This window comes from Thunnus albacares, chromosome 12, assembly GCF_914725855.1.
Source record: "Thunnus albacares chromosome 12, fThuAlb1.1, whole genome shotgun sequence".
In the NCBI taxonomy this organism is placed as follows: Eukaryota; Metazoa; Chordata; class Actinopteri; order Scombriformes; family Scombridae; genus Thunnus; species Thunnus albacares.
Window position 1 is genome coordinate 21,765,656 of NC_058117.1, and position 15,678 is coordinate 21,781,333.

Consider the following 15,678-nt stretch of genomic DNA (forward strand, 5'->3'; position numbering starts at 1 on the left):
ATTAATATTCCAAAGTGCTATATTACTCCCAAAGTTTGATGTTTAAGAGATAAGATAAGATAAGATAAGATAAGATAAGATAAGATAAGATAAGATAAGATAAGATAAGATAAGATAAGATGTACTTTTATTGATTCTCCGTAAGGGAAAATCAATAAAATGGTAAAAATAGATTGACATGTTTTCGACAAACAACGGCCTATTTTTTCTCCACTGGAGAAGCTTTGAATCCTTGCATATTTCTTGCTTGACCTTTTCCAAAACATCAAATTTTTTCTCAATATTTCATGTTCAAAAATGAGTTGCCAGGGAACTTCAAAAAGTTGTGCAGCTGGTCTGAAGGAGAACCTTTCTAATTCTCTGACAGTGCAGGATCCCGGTAATGATGGGGCTTTTGATCTGGTACCATTAGATAACATTCCTCCTTTCTAGAGACAGGTCCGCTGTCTCCCAAAGGACAAGAGAATGTTCTCCAGCACAGCAGAAAAGGCCCAGAATATACCTGAATTTCTGCTCATATATAAGGAATTTTCACAAGTCACAGGGACCTCAGATATAAGTTTGACATTTTATGTTTGTTTAAGCTTTTTTATTTTGGAGGAATTTTGCTGTAACTACTGCCAGTGTGTAAGCAGATAGGGGTTTCAGATTTTCATTTTCCTGGGGTTTGATAGTATATTAATAAAAATGACTAGGACCACTGTGGCTAGAGTAAAGACTTCTGGCTTTCAACACTCACTTGCACTCTTGTTTTGGAAATACAGAACTAATGCAGAACAAACAGTATTTTGAGCCATTTCATTCGTTTGCCATAAAAGGAAATAAAAGCAGCTCTAATGCTTTGCCAACAGTGTTCTTTCTCTGTTTGTGTTGAATCTGCTCACTAACAATCTTGCTGATCTGTTTTTACTTGGAAAATATGAATTATTATTTCTAAATTACAAGTCTCAATGGCTGTTAGCCTTTCCCAAGACTTGTCAATGTTGCAATTTGTCAATAAAACTATGTGTGATTTTGCCTGAAGCAATTTCATCAGAATTTGGCTGTGGTTTTGGGAAAAAACTTGTCAGCTTCCAATTGTGAAAACAGTCACTCTATCCATTGCACCACAGAGCCTCATCACTTTTATCATCGCCATTAGTGTCACGACATGGCTTCGACACCACCTTAGTCATTTCTTGATCTGCGTCATTGCATTTTACATTTTACATGCTCATCAAATGTTAACGGCGATGAAAATGTGAAATATTGCCTTGACATGGAAAGGTGGCAGCACACTGCATTTAAGACTGATGTTGTGAGCTGAGATGTCTTCTCTGGCCGGCAGTAGTTTATTTCATACATCACCAAGACAAGCACCATTTACCTGGACATTTACTGAGGCAGTTCAATTCAAGAGTAGCACTCAAGGTCAGAACATAGGCATCGTTACCCATGTAATGACTCATTGTTCCCTCTGGTCATCTCTCCATGCCACCCTACAGCATCATACTACCTTACTGTCCACTATATTCAACACAGAGGGATAGGGAAGAGAAAGGGGATAGATACACAGAGAAAAAAAGTTATAGAGACAGTAACAGAAATGAAAGAGAGGCGAAGAGAGAGGGGAATGAAAGACTGATGGCAACAATATTTCTCAATCACACCTCCCCCTCTGGTCTCAGCATTGTCTGCATCATTATTTATCCATACAGGTCAGACCTTCACACAGCTGACTGACTCTCTCTCTCTCATACAGTCAAGGAAGAATTGTGCGTTTGAAAAGTTATTTTGCATTCAGGACGTTATTCAAAACATCACAGTGAGAAAAAGATGAGTTGTAGCCTAGGATCCTTGAATTAGCTCAGATGTTGACTTATGACAGTGTGACAACATTAAAGGAACACAACTCTATACTTTCTATTCTACTGCTCAACATGTGTTTGTGTGTCTCTCTGTCTCACACGCACGCACACACACACGACATGAGGAATGGCTGAGCTGACTTTGGGCCTGTATGCAAGTCTCAGTGGTGTGACCTCTCAGGCGGGGGCGTGAGAACCGTCACGAACAAAGAGCGGGGCTGTTACAGCGTGACAGAATTACAGAGTGACTCGAGACTCATGACTGCAAAAGTGCTAAAGCCCAACTCAGCTGGTGTGAAAACATGCTTTTGCAGCTCCCCACAGGTGAGTGGCACAGTAAACTCTACAGTCACAACCCCGCCTCCGATCATCAGGTAAAGAAAAAGACAAGGAAGAAAAAGAGAGAGATGGTCAGTCAACAACAGACAGAAGTAATTAGTTTCTATAAAATCTATATATTCCATAGAAAGATGGGTAACAGTCATCTTTTGTCATTATTTGATAGCCTTTTCATGGTTGAACAGCCATACTGACTCATAAGTAACAGCCAGTAATGTCTACTCAAATGCATAAATCACTATTTTGATACAACACTTGTGTTTTTAGGCAAACAATCTCTCAAAGGGAATTCTTTAAGTCTCTTGGAGTTACATAAGAAATTGGCAGAATTGACATAAAATCAACATGGTTCCACCGAATTAGGCCAAAAATCCCAATCAAGTGTTCCAGACATTGTAATGCACTCCAAACCATTATATTTTCCTTTATACACTACAGCCTTCCCTTTGAGCACGCTGAAGAGCATGTGTAAAGCTGCACCAGTATGACTGTCATAATCCATATTTTGCAGGATTGGAATAACAAAATAAAGAGCCAGTATATGAAATAATCATAATTAATACTCGGCCTTCCTTTGCTCTGCTAAAACCTATAATCCAGATCGACTTAGTGGTATAATGACTTCACCATTCTCACTGCCTCTCTGGATAGAGGTGCTCAGTGTATTATGACAACTTCATGTGGATGTAAAGTCACATGTACTCTGAAATAGAGAGTGAGGCTTTTCTTTTGGAATGCAGAAACAGGAAGTTTTTACTTATGAAGTCATCTTTTCAACCTTTATTTATTCAGGGAAGGCTGGCTGAGAGATGATATGTTATGTATGATATGTTTTTCAGCAATGCTCGGCTTTATTCTCTTCACACTTTCACCGCATTCACGTCTGGAGAGCTATCGCAGACGGCTACTGTGTTGTATTATTGGTCAGCTTCACTGGAGAAACTGCAGGTGGTTATATGATTTGCTCAAGGGCACCGCAATGAAATTCTGTTTACAGAGGCTTAACAAGTTTCTTGGTCACTTTTTTTTTTCAGATTTTATTGTATGGTCCGTGATTCGAAACAGCTACATTCTGATGTGACACTAACTTCTCATACCTTCAGGCTATCACCGCCCCATTAAGGAGGAGGATCATTAGTCTCCGTCTGTTTGGTGCTGCCCCAGTGTTTTCTTGTGTAGTGCTGCTGATATGAACTTGATGTATCACTCGGCTACAAACAATAGTGTAAAAATAGAACTGAGCTTACGACATCGCTCCGTCAGGGTGTGTGTGTCTTTGTATTGAGTGTGTTTGTGTCAGTGAATATGTATGGATGTGCACGAGTGCATGTATGAACATGTTCTCAGTTGTCCAGCTGTCCTCTGGGTTCAGGACAAGCTGATTCAAGGGATTTATATCGATTAAATATGATGTGTTCTTCACCTGCTTGTGTTATTATGTTAACACATGCAAAGTCATCCTCTGATCAAAAAATAGAAACATTTAGTCTTTATTTCCATGTCACATAAAAATATACAGTATATGTATACTGTAGATAAAAATACAAATGATACTGATATATAGATAAAAGATATATAAATACTGATTAAAGGCAACAGTATCAAGGCTGGTATGTTGGCAAATGATACCTTTTTCCAGCAGATAAAAAACAACTTGGCAATCCTATTCGAGTTCAGGTTAGAATATAAATATCTGTCTCTCTTTACCTTGCTAAATGTTTCAACAAAGACTTCAACTTCACCAGCCACTCGTTGACTTTGGCTGTCTGCCATTCCACTCTGGGCAGGTAGCGTAGACCTGGCTTGCTTGAGCTTGTAGGCTGAGAGCAGCTGTCCACAGTTTTTTTTTTATGAACCCACATTGTTTTGGTTTCTCAGACCAAAACAATGAGCTGAAAATGGCTCATCTCACCGTATTACTACAGACTCAGGTTTTTGGAATTATCGAGCAACCCTATCGTATTGCATTACAGAGAGTCATTCAGTTCAACGCTATTATAAGAAAAAGGCTGCTTAATGCAGTTTTGAATAGGTATGAAAAATATGTAGTAAGTATTGTGAAAAGTAAACTGTATTTCCACATGTGGTTTGAGCCAAAACAGAGTGATAGCGAAAGGTGTGGCTGAAAATATGCACTGTATGTGTACTAGTAGGGCCCTATGGATAAAAGCATCCATCAATTGACATGTGCCTGACTTGACTCTGGGGTTAGCAATGTACAGTGTAACACCGAGTTTAGGATCACAGACAGAAGGAGACTTCATGCAAAGCACGTCTGCTGGTGAGAACAGTTGCTCACTGTTGAGTAAGACTGTTGTCTGTCTTTATTCCACTTGAGGGAATCTGAACTCTACGCCGTATTTTGCCCCAACACTAACACTGTGCTTAATCTCATTTCATTCATGTGTGCCTCATGTCATGTTAGCGCGGTTTGTTTGTACAGGCAACAGTGTTCCTCACGATACATTGCAAAAGAGGGGTAGAAAGAAAACCTTTCTTTGCGCAGGAGAAAAGTCCCTTCGGGAAGGTTACGCAAGCCCAGCCGATGATATCATCAAATCAGCGTGGACAGAGAAAAAAGGAAGGGTGGGTGTAAGAAAGATTAGATTCAAACAGGGATGGAAAGGCTGTATTTGAATGAGAGGGAATCTGCTTTAATGCCAGTGTAATGGCTATGGACGGTCTTAATCCTCCCGCTGGCTAGCTCTGAAGCTTTTTTTTTTTTTTGAAAGTTTCTAATGAAATCAACCCCTGTGGTGACTAGCACCCACATGACAAAATTACAATCAATTAAGGAAGAAATTCATGCTCACAGCTCAGTGATATGGAAGGCTGAGCAGGGAGAGGTGCAGAACTTCTGTCCACATAAATCACAAAAATTAACTCTATACTGGCGAGAAGGGAAAGGAGGTCCTCAGAGGTCAAACTAGCCTGCGGGCACTGAGGGTAGCCCTTTATGTGGAAAGCACACAAACCGTTAATATGTCCATGCAGAGTATTTCTCTTCAAGTACTATGGATGTGCAGGCGATCACTGACTTGTAAATGTTAATTTAAATTACATGTTTCTGTCATTATTCATGAGGCTTTGAGGCTTTAGATGAGACAATTGCTTATTTTTTTATATTGATTATGGCATTAATTTGTTGTGGTAGAGGACTCAGACAAGGCTAAGTGACTCATTGAGAGAGTGAGAAATAAAGTAAATACAGCATTATAGCCAATAAATGGCAAATATTTATTACTATACACCTGGGCTCCAGGTCATACATTTGCTGAATTTGCTGAACCTGTAGGCTATCTTATTTAAAAATGTATTCCTTGCATTTTTTTCCACCTTGTGGAGTTTACATTAAGATATATCTGCTCTACCATGACACGGCCAATACCGGGAATCCTTGAAGCTTACATCTGTTCATGTATGAATTATCAAGGCAAACATTCATGTTTGCTTTTGGATATATTGGAATAAAAGCATCAAAACCAGCAGCAGAAAACAGAGGATGGGGTTAAAGAAAAGAGTGAGAGTGAGCAAAAAAAAAAAAGAAGGACTTATCTTACCTTCAAGCACTGTGAGCTTGGCACTGGTGTTGATCTCGCCAGCACTGTTGGTGGCTGTGCACTCGTAAATGGCTTCGTCTCTGTGTGTGCGCAGTGGCTGGATCCGCAGTACGGAGCCCGAGCCATCATCAAACTCAATCACCTAGGAGAGCCGGAGCAAAGCAAAGGGCAGGAATGTTTATTTTAAGGGGTCTCTTTTTCTTCTTTTTTTCCACTTTATTGCAACATAAAAATAACATTCATTTCTACATGCAGATCACTGTTTTCTTGATTTTTTTTGTACTCCTGACCTGAGGGAAAAAGACAAACATTTGCCAGGTTTGCAGCTTTTTCCTTTCCTACTGCTAAATCAGACTTTTCAGAAGTAGGAGCTGAGTCTGTTTGTCAGTCTTACAAAAAATGACATAATGCACCACAGAATTCCTCTTAAAAAGAGAGAAGCGTCATCCGTGATGATTAGAAGTCATGACTGTATGAAGTTATATCCAAAAGCACTGTGTGGGACAAGGGACGTATTAAAGAATACCAACCAAGAGTATAAACCAATAGTACCCCCAGCCACCACAGCTACATTATGTTACAGAAGAAACAGAGGTTGGAAACAGTGTGAGATCCCACCTAAGGCACTTCTTTCTGTTCATATGGGTTCAAAAGAGGGAGGGGAAATACATCAAGTAATACATCAAGGGGATGTATGGCCAAAGATGGTGGAGCTGAAGAACAGAAGGGGAAGGATGAGGGTGTGGAAAGACTGAAAGAGATGAAGCGGACTATATAAATCAAGATGGAAGGAGATGAAAGATAAGGGAAGCCTGTCTGGTCTTGCTTGGAGAAAAAAAGAGTTGGTGTGATGCTCAATAACAGGGCAATTGATTATGTGTGCTTTGTGTGAATGCTGTGAGTGTGCACGCATGTGTGGATCCATCTGTGTTAATGAGAGACAGTGACAGAGGCAGTTTAAAGCCCACACGTATTATGTTTTGTCATGTGTGTTGTGTTTGTGCCTGCGTGTATTTATGTGTGTGTGTGTATGTGTGAGTGTTCAGAGACCTGAAACTCACGCATGAGTGCTCACCTCAAAGCGCTGGGAGCTGACTTTCTTGCCTTTCTTCATCCAGGTGATTCTGGGTTTGGGCTCCCCGGCGGCCTGGCACACAAACGACGCAACTCCGCCTGAGATGCCCGTCTGGTCCTCTGGGGATTTGACAAAACTTGGCAAGCCTGAGGAGGATGGAGGAAAGAGGGCAGAGGGAGAAGGAGAGAGATAAAAAGAAGAAGAAGAAGTCAGGAGCAGGGAAAGAGGGTGAGAGGAAAGGGAGAAGGAGAGCAGAGGGGAGGGGGAAAGGTAAAGATGATGTTAGTGCCTAATGCCAGTCACATTGCCATGTAAAACCTGGTTATCTAAGGATATCAATTTCCCCACACAAAGGCAACAATGAGAAAAGCCACACAGTCATTGTTACTCCACACACCTGCAGCTAAGTCATGGGAGAAACATCCAGTCTTTGTGTGGCTGCCTGTCACTGTATCATGTTGAATTTCTCACCTTTGCTTTGACACAGCATTTGAAAGAGGGGCACATTTTGTCACCCATAGTTCTATCTGTTAAACATGAGGGATTGTGTTAAACCCAATAGTGAACCAGAGACAAGCAGATAAACTCGTACTCTTCCACAAAAAACAACAAGAAACAAGAGCAACATGCTGGTAAATTAGACACTTGAGAGTTCATCATGTTTTTTAGAATTCAAACAGCCATTTTTTGGCCGACGAGTCACTACAACTGGTTGGCATGTCAAACAAAGCTACTACTATGTTTTGATTCTGTAACCTCTTTATGAAGTCTTACTTGATAATGTATGTTTACAAAAATATAGGGACAACCTTGGAGAACACCTCTTACCGTGGTTTTCCCTGTTTGCCTTCAGGGTGTTTTTACTGAGTACCACACCCAACATCGTTGTACACAGGACAATGAAGTGTATGTTTCAGGGACATTCCGTCTAAGTTGGCATGATGCTACAATGAGTACACCTTAGCTCCATGCTATACCTGAAATGCTTCATTCTTTATTTACAGCCTCAGACGTGCATCATATGAGTCTGGCTTCACCAACACGATACAATGTCCTTATTACCGGCTGCTTCAGCTCATGTTTCATCTCCAGAGTCACTGAAGAGGGAGGTGGGGAACACCTAAACCACACTGGTGACGAGGAGACCACCCCATGGAGACATGCACAAAGGGGTGAATCATTATGCTATGTACACAGAGGAGACGCCAGCCTTCCCTCGCTGAGCACCCGCTGGGGAAAATCCGGCAATGGCTGCCACCACACTTTCCTTTTTATGTTTTTTAATATAACATTGGTGGGAGAAGTTGGGGCGAGGGGGTGAATATCTAGTTAGCATAACATTGTAGCTCTCACTGATACGGATAAAGCCTTTAGTGTGCCCTTTCCCCAGGTCTGCCAGTTAAATCATCACCCTCTGCCATTGCTTGGCTAGCGAAAGAGAGGTGGTGCTGGCTGTCCTTGCTTGAGGACATCTATTCAGTTGAGCTTTCTTGGACCAATATAACGATGCACGATAAAAAAGACACTGCACGCATGCAGGCAGTGACGTGTGTGTGCATGCATATCACTTTGATGTGAGATGCTTATACACATACGAATGCAACTAGTTGGAGGGATAGAGGCACTGGTATAAATATGACATGTTTTATGCTTACTCTCCAAGCATGATCGATCCATGATATATTGAATTGATCCCCAAAGTCACTAGAAAAATAAACTACATGGTAGTAAAAAAAATAACACCATGTCTTGCCCCTATGTTAAATAAATTATAGATAATAGTTCTATTACTTGTTGGTTACTGTTGCTTACACTAAAATCAACTGCAAGCTCAAAATCTGACCAGGGCAGGTAGGATTTTACAAATTATTTCAGCAAGATCAGATTATAGTAGTACAGTTGCAATTATAAACATGTATATATCAGTCAAACAGAAGCTGATACCATAAAACTGCTGCATGCACCCAACATACGAATGCACTTCTCATCTTTAAAAATCAAAGCAGGTATTCATCTGACATTACTCAATGTTAAAATAATAATCTGATTTTGGAATCAAAAGTTTTATGACCTGTTTTTCTTGGAGTATATTGCTTAATAGAACTGTCAAACTAGCAACAGATTGAGGTAAATATGGTCCTTCTTGATAAGCCAACAATGACAAACAAAACCACTGCAACTTCCACAGCATTTTACATAACAGTGATAGGCTGAAGTGTACTGTAGTGCAGTGTAGTGTTTGAGTAGGCAGTTATGCGTGCTTTGTGATACACAGTAATCCAACACATCCATCCATCCATCTGTGACCTGTGACTCCTTCATAGTACCTAAACCCACCTGACATTTGAATGATATTTTCGTCCTGGTTCTTCCACGGACAAGGTTTAGACTGCAACAGCACAACCATAAATCTTTTCTATAGCATCAGAATGCGCACATGCAGGCAGGCAGCAGCAGGAGAGTTGTACTAATGATTCAAACCTGATAAGCTCTTAAGAGTGTATGCCTGACCATGCATCAGTGCGTGCATTGGTGGTGAGTTGGAATCCTCAAGACCTGATTATCACCATTCTGACTTCCAAGAGTTCCTGCTAACATCTGTCCATAGCAGTTCCATTTAAATTGATGTGAGGGCTTTTCACTTTGTTGCTAAGACGGAGGATCAGGCAGCATTAAACAGTTCTCAGCACATGCTTCAAGTTAAAAGATGTAAGCTCAGTACCCATGTTTTGCCACAATAATTTAAGGGAGGAACTACTGGATCTTAGAAATCATGGGGATTTCTTGGGATAAGTAGAGGAAGAGGGTAAACTGGCCTTTGCCGAGCCTTTCCCGCATTAATCCGCTTAACCAAGCTTCCCTTAAATTTCGATAGTTGATCTATGACTTGAAGGCAAAACCATAGCAAATTCATCTGTCCATCGTTAATCCAGATTTCAACAAGCGTTCAATCACAAAATCTCAAAAAGGTCTGTGGTGACCCCAAACCCATAATTTATGAACAGGGTCAATAGTGGTCCTAACACATTCAAACAAAAGGGCAGAAGCATTTATTTTTGGACTGAGACTGTGGAGAGTTTGTGTTCCTCCATCACTGTGCCGCCACCACTGGTGGGTGAGGATATCAAACTGTTGGGTTTTGTCAGTTCTTTTCTTAGAGAGACAAAATCCAGACTCGACCCTTTTTTCTCTGCCTGTGTCCCATTTTCCTGGCTGTCAGGCAGTTGTCACATGAAAACAATGGCAGGGACGAGGTGGAAAACACATAAGCCTACCTATGCAAATCCTCCTCTCAGCCCAAGACTGCAAGCTTTGAGCTGCACTCTTTCTAGGCTTTGATACATCACATTCAAAACTCCTATCTTGACACACATACCTTTTAACGTATGCTCTCTTCTCTTTTGTGTAGAAAGTGCTGCCATAACTGTCAACCCAGTATTGGTTGCAAGGTGCTTAAATTTCAAGGTTGATGTTATCAACTATTGAATACCTCATAATTACCATTACTCACAATAACCAGACTAAGGCTCTAATGGTTGTAACTATCATGTAAAAACCTAAACTGGGTTATTTTAGTCATAGTCAAAGGAGATAAACATATTTGAACAAGTCAATCATTCAAACTACTGCTTAAAATTACCAAATTGATGCATCAAAAAGTGATTCACATGCAAAACAGTGTTTCTGTACATCTGAACATGCTGAATGCTGCTGAACAACAACATGGCTGGTGGTTGTGAAAAAAATAAAACAAAACATTTTATTTATTAGTAGGGCAAAAAGGCTGTCATGTGACGGAACCTGAGAAATGGCTGTTTGAAGGGGAAGCTCTTCACCATCGCCTTAGTTTTCAAAAAATATTTGCTCAGGAGCCCCTGATTTCTTCATGATTCTGCAAGTAAAGTAGCTTTTTATTACAAAGTTGCCTGGGGATTCCACGAAAATGAATTCTAGATGGTCAAGTCCTCCAAAAACAAGGCTACGTGACAAGGTTAAGGACACCATGCTTGTTGGAACGGCAGGGAGCGAGTCAGCAATTAGCATACCTGAGGGGCCTGTGCTCCTGAACCAAATGACCACTGAACAGAACCTGAACCTTGATGAGATAAAGAGATCTACTGCTTCCACAGAATAAACTTTCTGAAGCCATTACTCGCCTCGAAAATGCAGATGCAAAGACTTTCTGGAGGGTGAGATGTAGAAACTCCACTGGCCACTAAAGACGAAGTATTCCTTTTCCGTGAAAATCGTGCTGATCTAGAAGACAGATCAAGGAGCAACAACCTACGAATTCAGAGATTCCTGGGGTGATGTGAGGGCAGCGACCCAGCATCATTCCAAACTGAGGTTATCCCAGCAATGCTTGTACTAGTCCATCTGGTCTGGTCATCGAGCAATGTCACCATATCTCAGCGGTTCAAAGGGCTAGCCAGCCTCAGAGGATCCTCATTGCCTGGTTTCTTAGCTGGCAGGAACATGCCAGAGACTGTTATGAGCAACAGTGAGGCTGGAATCAGTCAGGTATCGACATTTAAATCTGTCTGGCATACCGATAATTGTTAGTTATAAAGTTCAACTTTGCCTATTATTTTCTCTCAATTATGTAGGCTATTCATTTTCCTGATTGCACTTAAAGTCAGATAGCCTCTCTACAGGTTCAAATTTAATACTTAACTGCATAGTTTGACATATTAACTTTCAGTTCATTTTTATTTAATGTGTTCCTTAACTCATACTAAGAACTAACCTACTTCATATATTCAGGGTCTAGCAAAAGCAATGCTTGCATCACCCTTGTGATGTTGTTAACCCAATAGTAGCCAGAGGTATGTGAATCATGGATCAAGAGGTTTTTCAGGGAGCCAAAGACGGCATACCTGTTTTGTTCTTTTTTATTTTTGGTTCCCACCCCCCCAACCATGTTTTTTTTCTTATGTTTGTTGCTGTTATTATGTGTCTATTTCATTTCAGTTTTGTTTCGTTTATTGGGCATTATTTGCAGTTCAGGAGAAGTTGTTTTATCTCTATGTTTATAGCCATGGGCATTTTCATGGATTTGTTGGAGTATATTACATTGCTGCCATCACATTGCTTGTCTTATCTTTATGGTCATATTATAAATGCCAATTAACTCAATAAGTGTAAAGGATCTGAGCTTTGCTACATGGAATGTTAAAGGTTTAAATCACTATTTGAAGAAAAAGAAAGTCATGTCATTTCTAAAACCCAAAAAATATGATCTATCCTTTCTATAGAAAACTCCCCTGTCAAATTTGGAATCTAGGAAGCTTTGCAGAGATTGGGTAAGGCATGTTTTCTCCTCTGAAGGATCCAGCAAAAGTAGATTGCTGACAATACTTGTAAATAAATATCTACAGTTTAATTGTATGACAGTACTGAAAAGACGAACATGGTCGATTGTTGATAGTAAAGGCTGTAATTCAAGGTCAGATGCTAATTCTTGTCTCTCTGTGCCCCAAACGTGGACGACCCAACCTTCTTTGGAGACTTGGAATGCAAAGTTAATATGTGATATATTAATGATATAGGGAACCACCCAATTATTATAGGGGGTGACTTCAATCAGATTTTAGATAAAGCATTAGATTGCAGTAAACCATCTACCTCTCATATCTGAAGGTCATGTCAGGTTCTAGATGGCATGTGTAAGACGAGAGATTATATTTTCTTTTTGCCACCTCATCAAACTTTCTCCAGAATAGATTTCTTTCTTATTTCTAACACATTAATACCCTCTACCCTGTCATGTAATATAGGTAACATATTCATTTCTGATCATGCTAGCTTTACATTCAGCTTATATACCTGTTTACTCAATCAACAAAATTTCATAGATGGAGGCTGGATTCAAGGCTTCTCATGGATAAGTGAATTAAAACAGCACTTAGAGACCAGCAAGAGAGACCAAATCTGTACTCTGAAACTAACTTGTCTACATCCCCCTCTATTGCAGTAGCCTGGGAAACTGGTTAATCCAGCAATCTATCTATAAGACGAGATCTGGCCTTGCAAAACAGCTGGAGTTAGAAGAACTCAGAGTTAGAAGAGCTGCGGAAGCCAAATTGAAACAACAACATGTCCAATCAGAATCCTCTTCAACTTACACAGTTAAAATATGAGTTCAACAATATCCTAACTGAATTCTCTCTCTTTCGGACAAGGCAGGAAAATTTTGAGGAGGGTGAGAAAGTCAGGAGGTGCTGCTTGCTAGCTACATCAAAAAACAGGAAGCTTTAAGTATAATACCTGCTATTATGGGGAATGAAGATACTTTGAAGACTACTTCAAAATGTATAAATTAATTATTTGTTAATTTTTAGAGCCACCCCGATAGTTCTGATCTCTTGTAAGTGTGAAGGAAACTGAATCCTTTTTGAACAAGCTGAACCTGCTGGTAATCAATGTAGACCTTAGAAACAAATTAGATGCAGATAACAGATGGCGAAATCATAGATGCTATTTCACAATTATGTGGAGGTAAGGCACCGGGCCCAGATGGCTTCATGGCCGAATTTTATAAGGCATTCGCCACTCAATTAACTCCATATCTAGCTGATGTCTACGTGGACTTGTTTCAGAGGGGCTCTCTGCCACCAACAATGACTCAGGCACTCATAGCTCTGACAATTAAAAAAAAAAAGGATCCAACAGTCTGTCAAAGTTATGGACCAATTTCCCTGATAAAGTGTGATGCAAAGATATTGGCCAAAATTTTGGCTAAAAGGTTGGAGCAGTTTGTTGCATCCTTGGTTCATCCAGACCAGGCTGGGTTTATTCATATGCATAATTCAGCTGACAATATTAGAAGATTTATTGATATCATGTGGCATGTGAGAAACAAACAGAATCCTATGGCTATCCTCTTTTTAGATGCTGAAAAGGCATTTCATAGAGTGGTGTGACAATACCTGTTGAGTTGAAAAGCCTTTTGATATTTACTGGATTCATCTTCTGTATACCAAGCCCAAATCAGCTGTTCTTACGAATGGCCATATTTCATCATACTATGCGCAAGGACTACAACGTGTGCCTTCTCTCTTCACTTCTTTTTGCCGTGGCATTGGAACATTTAGCAATTGCTATTCATCAGAATTCAAACATCAGGAATAACTGTTGGCTCAACTATTCATAAATTAATGCTATATGTTGATGACATACTGGTCTTGACTGGTCTTTTTATAGACCCTGAAGTGTCTATAAAATCTCTACTAGTAACTATCGATTTTTTCTTTAAATTATCAGGGTATATGGTAAATTGGTCCAAGAGCATAGCTCACTTTGACGTCATAATGTCCAAAGACACTTTTTCCAGTAGGCTTTCAGTGGCCACAGAAGGAAATCACATATCTCTGAGTCTTGTTTCCACCTAAATTATCAGATCTGATTTAAGTTAATATAGAACCTCTCCTCTCTGGTCCGGTTGTTGTGGATGGTGTCAATTTTTGTTTGGAAAAATGAAATGAAAGACTTGCACTTATTAGCTGTGAAGGATTTGGAGGTGTTGTCCCTGTTTGTGAGAAGTTTGTTTATTGTAGAAAAGAGAACCTTGGGGTTGGTGGAGCTAGAGTGTATGAGGTGTGAGTAGTAGGTGGACCAGGCTGTGATGAGAACATATTTGTATCGTTGAAGGTAGTCTGTGCAGGCTTGGAGATGCACTGTTAAACCAGTTCTCTTGCAGAGTTTTTCAAGCTGGCACTTACAGGGTTTTATTTGGTGGAGTTCAGGAGTATACAAGGGAGCTGAGTGTGTGAATGAGACTGCTTTGGTTTTAATGGGAGCCAGCTGATCAAGACAGAAGGAGAGTGTGTCATTATAATAGTTGACAAGATCGAAGGGATTATCAGACAGTGGGGAAGCGGAGGCAGACATTTTACTGGCAAGAGAGGCTGAAAGAGCTGAGGGGGAGATAGAATCGAGATTTCTTAAGGATATTTTGCATTTGTGTTTTAGGATGGGGAAAGGGATGTCAGTGTCCACAGTGATTGCCAGGTGGACAGAGATATTGAGGTTGAGGCTGGAGAGTTGATGCATTGTAAGACCAGTGGAGCAGACTCAATCCAGGATGTGACCACAGCTGTGAGAGGGGAAGTTGGTATGTTGTGTGAAGTTGAAGCATTGTAGCAGTTCTAGTAATTCTATGGCAAATTTATAGTCAGTGTCATCAATGTGTATATTAAAATCACCCAGGAGGAGTATGGAATGTGAGATGGCACATAGCTGGGTCAGAAAATCAGCATAGTCAAATTAGGGAGCACTACTACAAAGCTAGCATTAGCAACTGACCAAGAGCTGGGTGTCTGGGGAAGGAGATGTGATGAGCACCTCAGGAATATCCACGGGGTAATCCACAGCATAACAGCAGCAGAACACCAACAGCCTGGTGAGGAAGAGAGGTAGCCTTGAGGGGCTACCAGCCTGTTGGCCTTATGATCCTGCTCGGAGAATGGTGGTACGTTGGTGGCTAGTGGAGAAAACAAACCCTAGCCTGGCAGGGCTGACCACACCAGGACGGAAATATCCCAGTAGGACAAGCAGGTGGGCTCATGCTGGCTAGCGATGTGGCTGGCAGACACTGAATGATTGACTGCTCTGGTAGTAGAACGACAGAAGAGCGCTGTGAATCAGTCCCAGGAGTCCTGGAGCTAGCAACAGAGGGAACTTCTTGGCAGATAAAACAATGAACTGATCTGCAGACACTAATCTGGTGAAAGTGTTTGTCTGGATTGGAGGATAATCGGTAGCAGGTAGCCACAACCTCACAGGACAACTTTAACAGCCAAGTCATAGTGACAAAGGCTCTGATTAAATGGCAGAAACAAAGCGGAAGCCAAAACGT

At 40.7% G+C, this 15,678-nt stretch overlaps 1 protein-coding gene across 9 annotated transcripts in view; it reads right to left on the minus strand.

Annotated features, from left to right (window-relative positions):
• LOC122994647 (receptor-type tyrosine-protein phosphatase F) overlaps positions 1-15,678 on the minus strand; it is a 187,205-nt gene that overhangs the window by 91,364 nt on the left and 80,163 nt on the right. For all 9 annotated transcript variants that reach the window (XM_044369458.1, XM_044369455.1, XM_044369457.1 and 6 more), the window contains 2 exons: positions 6,822-6,967; positions 5,747-5,888 (listed from right to left, as the gene is read on the minus strand). In XM_044369458.1, coding sequence (XP_044225393.1) covers positions 5,747-5,888; positions 6,822-6,967 — 288 coding nt within the window. The remainder of the gene's footprint in view (positions 1-5,746; positions 5,889-6,821; positions 6,968-15,678) is intronic.